Source organism: Halyomorpha halys, unplaced genomic scaffold, assembly GCF_000696795.3.
Source record: "Halyomorpha halys isolate HHAL.00 unplaced genomic scaffold, Hhal_1.1 Scaffold623.1, whole genome shotgun sequence".
Lineage (NCBI taxonomy): Eukaryota > Metazoa > Arthropoda > Insecta > Hemiptera > Pentatomidae > Halyomorpha > Halyomorpha halys.
Window position 1 is genome coordinate 340329 of NW_027107123.1, and position 10509 is coordinate 350837.

The 10509-nt window shown below is 34.2% G+C and overlaps 2 protein-coding genes across 2 annotated transcripts in view; both read right to left on the reverse strand.

The window, feature by feature from the left end:
- Window positions 1-1400, reverse strand: part of eIF2Bgamma (eukaryotic translation initiation factor 2B subunit gamma) — a 6408-nt gene extending 5008 nt beyond the window's left edge. Inside the window, exons 1-2 of the mRNA XM_014427110.3 lie at window positions 1116-1400; window positions 883-1043 (exon numbers count right to left, since the gene is read on the reverse strand). Coding sequence (XP_014282596.1) covers window positions 883-1043; window positions 1116-1275 — 321 coding nt within the window. The 5' untranslated portion in view covers window positions 1276-1400. The remainder of the gene's footprint in view (window positions 1-882; window positions 1044-1115) is intronic.
- A 1225-nt stretch (window positions 1401-2625) lies between these two features.
- Window positions 2626-10509, reverse strand: part of LOC106684816 (uncharacterized) — a 9661-nt gene continuing 1777 nt past the window's right edge. Inside the window, exons 2-3 of the mRNA XM_014427100.2 lie at window positions 5760-5881; window positions 2626-4791 (exon numbers count right to left, since the gene is read on the reverse strand). Of these exons, the coding sequence (XP_014282586.1) occupies window positions 2812-4791; window positions 5760-5881 (2102 nt within the window). The 3' untranslated portion in view covers window positions 2626-2811. The remainder of the gene's footprint in view (window positions 4792-5759; window positions 5882-10509) is intronic.

Here is a 10509-nt window from a genome sequence, read left to right on the forward strand (position 1 = left end):
GTCTTTTTGAGAAATTTAAGAACAATAAATTGAGCAGGCCTCAGGTGATTTCGGATGAAATTACCAACCCTATTGGACTGAATAAAATTTGTGCATAAATTAATTGAGTGCAGTGCTATTAAAAGCATAATAGAGCTTTTAGGTCAAAAGATAATTTGACAGGAGTTGACAGTATTTCCAAAAGTCATTTTACAATTATAAGACAAAATATAACTGAACTACATAACGTTAACATACAGCAAAGTAATACAACTACTTTTATCGGTTACTTTTTTTAATAATAAGAATAAACTGGATAATGTCCAAGTACAATTGCATTGTGCTATCCAAATAATGACATGCATATGGTGAGGCTTTCTATAAAACATGATTGACAACCATATGCAGGCAATATTTTGATGGATTTATTGGAGAATGTTGATACAAGCCGATAAGTCATTAGCAATACTAATAATAGTTTTTCAATAACTAAATATGTAATTAAGTTTTTAATATCTGTAACTTTAATCTGAGGAAAAACTTTTATAATTATGCATAACACACACAGTATTTCATATTAAGCTAGATTACAGGAATGAAATAGGCTTAATTTAAAACATTTGTACCTAACAGTTATAATTTTTAGTTAATAAGTAAATTTGCTAGAAATTCACAACTTGTGATCCAATAGTGGAAAGGATAAACAAAGACCCAGTTGAATATTTTTGTGTGTCGGTCTATACTAATCTTGAACAGTGGATTATAAAGTTTCCACCTCATGAGCATGGGATGTAAAATAATACCAAGATTTTTAACGTTAATACAGATTGATGTATCAGTTTTTGTTAAGCGGAGCAATTAAAAATAGTTATATATCCCTGGCACAACCTTTCAATCAATTACCTTAATTTTATTTGATTCTTCTAGATGCCTAAGAGAATCTGCAGTTCCCCAGTCCTCACCAACAGGTATGCCAATGAGTTCAATTTTAATTTTTAAGTTGAATTTTTCTAACGTAGCTTGGATTTCACTTTTGTTTGTTTCCAGAACAACGATAAAGACATCTGTAAAATGGATAAGCATCATACTTCCGCTTATTTGTCAATATAGGAGTTACTAAAAATCCTATATCTTACCCTGAAATCCTGATTTCTGAAGAAGATTTAAAGGGAACCATATCATGGGCAAGTTGCCTACAGGTAAAAGGCACTTAGGTTTTCTTGCTGTCAATTCAGTCATCCTGGAACCTTTTCCAGCTGCCATAATGACAGCTTGCAATTGAGACTTGGTATACATTTTTATAATCTTCAAAGCATAAAAATAAAAATAAAACTGAAGTATCCTAATATGGAATAGAAACCAGAAATATATTTGACAATGCTCCTATCAAAGTATATATCCTTCCTTCATTGTAACCTTGCTACAGTCTAGATTAAAACATCAATGCCAAAGAGGTAGCATTTTTCCAAAGTAACGTTTCAAGTTAGTTTTATCATTCACGGCGCTGTAGTCAGTAAATACTATTGTATACTAGTGAGAGATTTTACATCCATGTATCAGTAGATTTGTAACCAAGTTAAGTTACCAAACAAAAACTTTCATTTTAGTTTAAGTATACAATAGTATAATATTGTATACATATACAGTAGTATACAATAGTATAAATTGTGCTTATTTAAAATTAAATAAGTAGATACTGCTTGATAACAGCATGGCCCAGCTCTTCAAAACAAAATAAATTTATCATTATTGTTAAATTCTACGATGTTTGTGGTATTAGTTAATTATCCCTGACTTACATATATTATTATATTCAACATTGCTAATGAAACGGAAGAGATCGGTTTAAAAAGGAACTTAAAATTGGTTTTGGTAATTCCAGAATTTGAAAGCTAATTTCTTATAGTAACTGTCATTAACCAACAAATAGTGTATATCTGCTGCTTTTTCTGTGAGGTTTGCTATTTTTTTTTTATTATACTTTCTTGTTTTAGAATTTTTTGTTGTTGATTGTCTAATGACTCACCTTTAATTTGAATTTCCGCTATATCTACTCACATCGAACAGATATATTCTGATCAATAATCGGTAATAACCATCAACCGATAATAAGTTAACAGGATCTGTTTCAGCCTCGATTTCTTATGTACAAGTCTTCGTATTTCCTAATCCATTCAACCTGATATTGACTATAGTGAACTTTGGAGGACTTGGTTCTCTTTAACGTCTAACTTTATTTTATTAACGCACTTAGCTAGAGCATCCGTTGCTTATTGTTCAAAGAGGTCATTCACGGAGGTAATAGGATTGGATATGGCAGAAGCTTACAATGTTTGATAGGTTTTGGGCATGAACCTAATTAAATCACGATATTAACGTGAGCCATGAGGATAAACTATCATTGTTCAACAAAGACTTTTTCTGTATTATTAATACATATCTTTATTATTTCCAGGAATATTACTTATTACTACACCATTATTTGGCAAGAAATTAATATTTTTTATTAACAAAGTATAAGTACAAGAAAACATATGAAAAAAAAACTTTTAAAAAAGGAAATTACATTAAATATTTACGAATTTTAAAGACGGTCTATTGCACAATTTACAGTGTAAATCTGTATCTAACGGTAAAATACAGTGCTATCTTTAAGAACGTTTTATATTTTAAATTAATTCATTTATTTAAAATTGTTCATCACATTCTTGGGAATTTTATTCGGCTTTGATTGTGTCTACATAAAATAAAAAAACTTCATGAGGAATGTTGAAAGAAGGCGGAGAAAATGCGCTGCACTGCAGTAACCTTGCCGATACAGGAGCTTCCTCATTATAATCTTGTGCAATTCCTTTCGTAGACACTTTCCTTTCGGTCGCGAATGTTAAAACGGTCGTTATGGTTCATATTATGCCTCGATCTCTCGATAAAATCGTAATCATTGAAATTTTGTCCTCTATGTGACGCGTGTAACAATTCTTCGTATTTATGCTCTAACCATTTGGGTGGAGCGTAATTTTGAGTGTGCTCTTCGTCAACTTTTAGAGCTTTTCCTATAATTTTAAAAAGTGCGCCTTTGTCAATATGCAAATGATCTAAGTTGACATTCAGTATTTTGGATACTTCATTTTCTTTTGTACCAAAAAGAGGCATCCTCGGTTGTTTGAGAAAATTTAGTGTACCTGAATCATCGTTATATTTTTCGAATTTTTTCAGCCTCGAAATGTAATAGTTACTGAACATTCTGGGAGGTTTCGTTGGCATGCCATGACTGAATTGGTAATTATTGCTTTCACCATTAAAACATTGTTCAAAATACTTCATCTTAGGGACGCTTAGGATTTCATCTCCTGGTTTCAAAGGGAAAATCTTATGGTCTGATGGACCATTAGAGATGTTTTCCGAAATGAACGGGAGTTCCGTACTCGAGATGTTTAAAAGAGAATGGTTTTGGAAAAAGGCAGATGTTTTAATGTCTATTGCATTTCCAAAACCTATGTTTCTGTACATGTTTTGTAGAAAGTGTAGATTGTTTAAACTGGGAACATTATTTGATGTATCTGCTATCTGACTTAATCTGCTGACAGGTCTCATATTGTAAAGTTTATTTTGCAGGTTATTCAAAATTGATCCTAGAGTCCCTCTATTGATGTCTTTCATTGAACCACCTACTGAACCAATTCCATTAACTGCGCCTATCAGTTTCAATCTGCTTGCATTTTCTTGATTTATTTCTTCTTGTTTAATCCGTTCCTCGGGTTTAGGAAACACAAGTCCCGTTTCCCTTTTACTGTTAATATTGGCACTATTTTCGTCATGAGCTCCAGTGTCTTTCGAAATAACATGGTTGATAGGAACAGGCATATCGAAGGGAGAATCGAAAAGTGATTGATCTTTGCTTTTCTCGTTCTCGAATGACCAATTATTCGAAACTGGTTTTTCATTATAATCTCCGACAACAAATTTCTTGGACAAATCGATTTCTACATTGTTTCCAGCAGATTCCTGAGGATCGATTTCTACTCTTAAAGATGCGAGGCCAGAATATTCAGTTGCGCCAGAAGGCTGAATTTGTAAGTTTTCAATCCATTCTTCCTCCAACGGTTCTGCATTATTGTAAAATTCTTCTCCAGTAAATTTATTTGTTTTTTTTTCATTTTTATCCTGTTTAATATTGGCATCCAATAACTGATTACCGAGATCAGATTCGAAACCATAATTCTCATTTTCAATGTAATGATTAGCTGCTATATCACTGGAAGATTTAGATTGATCTAGGTCCGAATCTATTGATTTTTGAGAACCTAAATCTTGGCTAAAATTTTCTTCAGGTTTCTTGCCAGCGAGTTTAGAATTGAAAAACAAATCATTTTTGTCAGCTGAGGCATATAATGAATTGCTCATATTTCTAATGCCTTGAGTATCACGCTTGTCAACTAGACAGTCATCGTGATAGTAGTCTGCTTCTTGGTCAAAATCTTTTTCATCATACATGATATTATCAGTTATTCCTCCTTTCATAAGTTTTATCCTTGATCGAGAGACGAGATCAGCTGATTTTCCTTTGTGCTTGTTTATCGTATTAAGCATTCTAACATATTCGATTATTTTGGAAGAGTCGAGTTCAATAGTAGCTGGGGTACTTTTAAGTTCCATATCTAAAATCCGTAAGTACCTGCCCAATCTATTTTGATCGAGGTACATTTTTGTCACTTCGCTCAAGCCCCTGACCGAGGAAGGAATGCGTATCCTCTCATCTTCAACAAGCAAGTGCCCCATACCATCAGTGTCGTCCAACTCCGGCCCCTCTATCTGTAACAAAAATCAAAAAGTTTATGTAATTCTATGCCGGAATTATAATTTAAAATGATTTTGTTTAAAGGGTACCCACATTTATCATTGCGTTATTAAAGACAACTTGTAAAAATTATTTTAAAATGTGTTATCTATATTCAGAAGGTGATTAAAGTAAATCTTGAATTTTTTTAGGAATTTAGCCTGTCTGCCTGTTTAACTACTTTGAATACCGTTTTAAAATTTTTAATTGAAAGAGATAACTGTCAGTTGTATTTTGTCAGTTTTCATCAACCCAAAAGACAGAACTAAAAATCTATCATAACGGATGCTAAACATGACCACTTATGTTGAGATAAGAAGTATGGCTTATGGTTTTATATTTATTTATTGTGTCGATTAATTGTGGACCTATTCCAACCGGAGAATTTAGAGAGCTACGCCCAATAAGTGTAATTGACATGATAATATCGCGATGGAATGAAACTGATAGGTGTCCAAGAGTTGAACAAAACGAAATTGGGAGACTATATCTAAGTATGTATATCATTATTCATACAGGATTTTGATGGGGTTCAGTGAAGGGTAGTATGAAGTAAGAACAGATATCGGCATCGTACCTCAGGGTTCGCTAAGGCATAGTATTTATTATTTTTTAGGCAATTAAATGAATTTACTTCTACAATGCGGTTCTTACTTGCTATTTACAGTAAGTTAAGCAGTACGGTCTACCATCAGCTCAACCAGAGTAACTTAATTGTAGGGAAAAACCTGGTGGTTAAACGAGATTCTTACCAAATCACTTACTTAACACTGAACCCATGAACGTTTATGGGTTGTAGTGGTTCAGTTTTTTTGCTTTTACTCAACGAGTTGTATAATTTCAAAAGATTTTACCGAATTATTTGAGTGGATGAAGTAGATTAGTGTTTTAAAAACACAGATGAAAAAATACATTTAAAACATAAAATTGGTAATAAATTTACTTTGAACGACTTCAAAGACTTGATGTAAGCTTTCATGTTCTCTTTTTTGTTTAAAATGTCTCGCTGAGAGTAGGGCATATCCGTCGGGCTGGGGCGTGCATACTCTCTGCTATAAATCAGATCTAAAATAGAATAAATTATCAGGTTAATTTTATTAAAAGGAATCATTGCTATAACTTTTCTATGAGTCCAAAGTAAAAACAATATTTTTAACAATTAGTTCAAAATGTGGTTAAATGTATTGTTGATAACAGAAATTACATTATATTAATTATAAATACCATTGTGCTCAGTGGTAGGAGAAACTAAAACGACTACAACAGATTCGAAAACTAAACAAAAATTAGCATAAAACTATTTAATGCGATACGAAGTTTCAGCCCCCTTTGTAGGTCTTCTTCAGGTCATCTATTGAGATACGATGCAACATCAACATAGCCGACCATTCAATAATGAACAACTTTCCCGCTGAAAGCAACTAGTTTCCAGTCTTGATTCCTTTTAGGGGTCAGAATAGAAGATGGTCTCGGGGCCTCATAATACAGAAATGCCATTGGAGTGCTTCCAATAAGTAGTTTATTGATACTAAATAATATTTAATTAGTAGTTTCCCCATTTATTTTCGAGTTTCCTCTAAATGTTTCCCCATAACCGTTTCTGTTATGCGGTGATGCATTCTCTATTTGTTTCATAATCCTAGTAAATGGTACATTGGAATTCTCGGTGATGTTTACGAACACAGTGGGTCTCATAGGTCTTTAGTCATATTTAAGGAGGTTAGATTAGAACTCAAAAGAAAAACAAAATTAATGTAGACAATAGTTCAATCCTTTACAGAAAATAAGATGATTGATATTTTGTGAGCAAGGAAGGACCGAGTTCGCAATGAAATGATTCGTCAGGAGTTGCAGATAGTCCCACTGAAAGAGATCTTGGGAAACTCGACAGCTGAAGTGGTTCGGCCATGTTATCAGGATCGACGACCACAGAGATCCTTTAAAGACGATGGACTATGTCCCAGATGGCAGAAGACCTAGGGTCCTCCCTAGGATGTCATATCTTGACTACATTGAGCGACCCTGTGAGAAGAGATGAGAGAAGAGTGTAATTCCTGGCTGAATGCTCCTCTGGGCTGAGATGCACTAAAGAGGAAAGCAAAAGAAGAGAATATTTTGTGTGCTTTGAGCAAGTCCCAATATGAGCATTTGTTGAACAGGAGGGATAGGAGGAAGCAACTAAAAAAACTATTTCAATTAGCTAATACTGAATTGCATCATTGTAAACTAGACAAAATTTTCTTTGCTGAAATAATTTGAAGAGGGCTTCCAAGCGGCTAAGTAACGAAAAACTTTGTTTTTTGAAAAAATCTATTGATTATTTGTATCAATTATTTCATTATATTGATAAATAATACATCTGTTGTGTTTTGGGATTATATGTATCTTGAATCGCAAAACTTCATTTTCAACATTTGGGTTTCATTTTAAAACATGAATGTGGTCGGTAGTCGGTTTTTTGAGGTGTATAACCAGGGTTATGTTATGTGATATTAGTTGGAGATGGGGCACACCAATGGTATGTGTTAATGAAATTAAAGGTCTACTACACATATTTAAAAGTGGCTATAATACTGCTGGTGGAATGTTTGGAACTGTGGGTTAGGTTGATGTTTAGCCGAGTCCAGGAATTTAATATGACTCCTCCTGATAAAGACCGGGACCGTTGGAACATCAAGTAGTTTGTGAAGAACAGGTGGTTTTCCTTCTTTCATGATGTAATCTGGACGATCTTCCGCAGAATAGAATTTTGAAGCTTTTGTAGATGACGCTTTGTACCATCGGTGAAGTGGATAATCAAGGGCGTGCTGGACGGAGTATGCTTTTATAAATTTGTAATTTTAACCGTAGTGCAAGGGCCGATGATGTCAGGAGATGGTGTAAGCGAAAGAATTTCCTCCTGACCGTTTTCGTTTTCTGACATTAATGGGTACAAAACTTTAGATGATGGTCTAGTTTTATACCCAAATAGATTATTAAGTTTGTAATTTGGAGCGTTCTTGGCAGTTTTGTTCTATTTTTTTTCCAGGTGTGCGAACACTACACTGTCAGTTATTAGGAGTAAGGAAAATTGTATTATTATTAAAAATAGAGAATATCGCATGTTGTCGTTCGAGAGATTTTAAGTGGCACTTAAGTGGAGATTAAGTCACTGGATTGGGAAAAGGCTGCACGTAAACTCTCACATAATCAAAAAACTAAACTTTGACCTTCTCCAATTACCAAAATGAACAAACCAACAAATTGCAACGAAATCCCTCTGGCCAAGTCTTTTATCTTCAATGTAAGGTTGTTGGTTACTCTTTAGGAAAATGACAACCTTACTGCTTTATATGTAAATAAACTACCCATCAAAAGTATCGCAACATTTCGAAATATTTGAATTTTACAATTTTACAAAAGTGTCTGTTTTTTCATAATAAATAAAAATTCTATGATTTTTTATTTTATTTTTTTTTACAATTTTAATTGTTAAATTTTTAATTTACATTTAATAAGGCGTATTGCCCTCTTTGGCTTCAATGACTGGTTCCCCTCGTCTTGGCATACTTATAAAAAGATTTTGAAGAAAATCTTAGGGTATATTGTCCCACTCCTCCAGGTGCAAACAGCTGCCTTTTGCACTTCAAGGGTAGTAGGAGGTAAATCTCGACCGAACCTTTCTTTTGAGATAATCCCAAACGTGTTCGATTGAATTAACGTCAGGACTTCTTACTGGCCAATCAATGGTGTGGATATTTGTCGTGTTCGGGCACTCAGAAACAAATCTTGCCTTGTGAGGAAGGGCATTATCATACATGAGCAACGATTCAAAGGCACTACATGATCTTGAAGAATCATTTCTACATACCTCCAAGCATTCAAGCCCCCTCTTTGAGTTGGCACTAACTCGGTATGTCAAGTTGTATGTAACAGGGCTTTACCCAAGATATGCCGTCCCAGAACAAGACGTACCTTCCCCAAACGGATCAGTTACTAACGTGCAGCACTGACTATACAGTTCTAAGCCAAACTCTTTCACGACCATCTTGTCTGTTAAGGGCCACTTTCGTCTCATCAATGAATAAAACGTTTTTGCATTACTCCACAGTCCAAGATTGGTGTTTTCTTGCAAATATCAATCTCTTTATGCGGTGAGAAGAGGACCTTTCACTGGCCTTCTTGAGCTGAGGTTTGACTCTCCCAGTCTTATAATGATCAATGTAACCGAAATTGATATCCCTTGAACACCAGCAATCAAGTTTTAATTGAAGAAGCTGTAGAATTACGCTAGTATTAGTAATCCTGGGATGTCCCGACGTTGGTCACCTCGAGTGATTTCCAGCCTTTTATTGGTCCTTGAAACTGAAGAATAGAGAATCCCAAGGGATTAGCGATGTAACGCAATGATTTGCCTTCTTCAGAGAGAGCGACGAGTCTGACCGAATCATCGTTGCTTAAAAGATTCATTGTGAATAAAATTAATTGTTAAAACTAGACTAAAGAGAAAAGAGATAACAGAATTGAGGCAAACGAGAGATAAACATGGACTCAAAGGAAATTTGAAATGAATAAACCAAAATTCCATAGTTTGCTGGTAATCAGTGAATAACAAAGATGTGCCTAATCCCTAATGTCTCTCATCTTTATCCTCGATAGACTTTGTTATTACTTGACCGATTTACGTGGGGCTTTTTGCTATATGTTCCATTTCACCGTGGGAAGGTTTAAAGATGATGAAATCATGAGATTTTTTGAGTAGAAAAAAGTTTATGAACAGGAAAAATGTGGATTTTAAATGAAGAGAAAAAATTCTCACGTTTTATTTTATATCTCCGGTTCTAATTTGTTTAATTAGACCCGCTTTGTGCCTTTTGGTGCAGTTTTTAGAGCCCTAAAACACTGCCAAGTTTGGTGTAGATCGGTCGAGCAGTATTGAAGTTATATCCATTTTTTAGATTTTAAAAAATAAATCTAAGGCCGATGTAGGGCGAAAATTTCAGACTAAAAAAATTAATTTTCCGAAAATTCGTATCTAGGGGTTTCTCGAGGTGCTGAAAACGAATATCAACTTTGTTTCACTCCTAAAAAATCTTTTACCGCACTTTGAATGATAACACGTTTGAATTTTTTCAATATTTTGATAATTACGAGATACAGAAAGAATTTACATGAACTATTTACATTATAGGTAGTATATACATGAAAAATAGATTTGCTTGAAAGAAGGAAAAAAAAATCACCAAAATCGGACCAGTGTTAAGGATGATACGGCAAAGTTAGTCGTTTTCAAATAGGTAACCATGGCTACCGTCTTATCACAGCATCTTCTCTCTCTCTATTTATAAAAGAGAGCTGTTGAATCTTTGTTCTCGATAGACTTTGTTATTACTTGACCGATTTACGTGGGGCTTTTTGCTATATGTTCCATTTCGCCGTGGGAAGGTTTAACGATGATGAAATCATGAGATTTTTGAGTAGAAAAAAGTTTATGAACAGAATTAAGCGTAAGGCTCGGAGCAAAGTAGTTCGGTTAATTTTTTTTCAGAAGAAAGAAAACCATATTCGTTTTCAGGGTTGTGTAAGAGTACTAAATACCATTTTTGGAAGAAATTAAAAATCATTCATTTTTCACTTCGATTCCATCCGTACATTCCGTTCTCTCTCTCTCTCTCTCTCTCTCTCTCTCTCTCTCTCTCTCTCTCTCTCTCTCT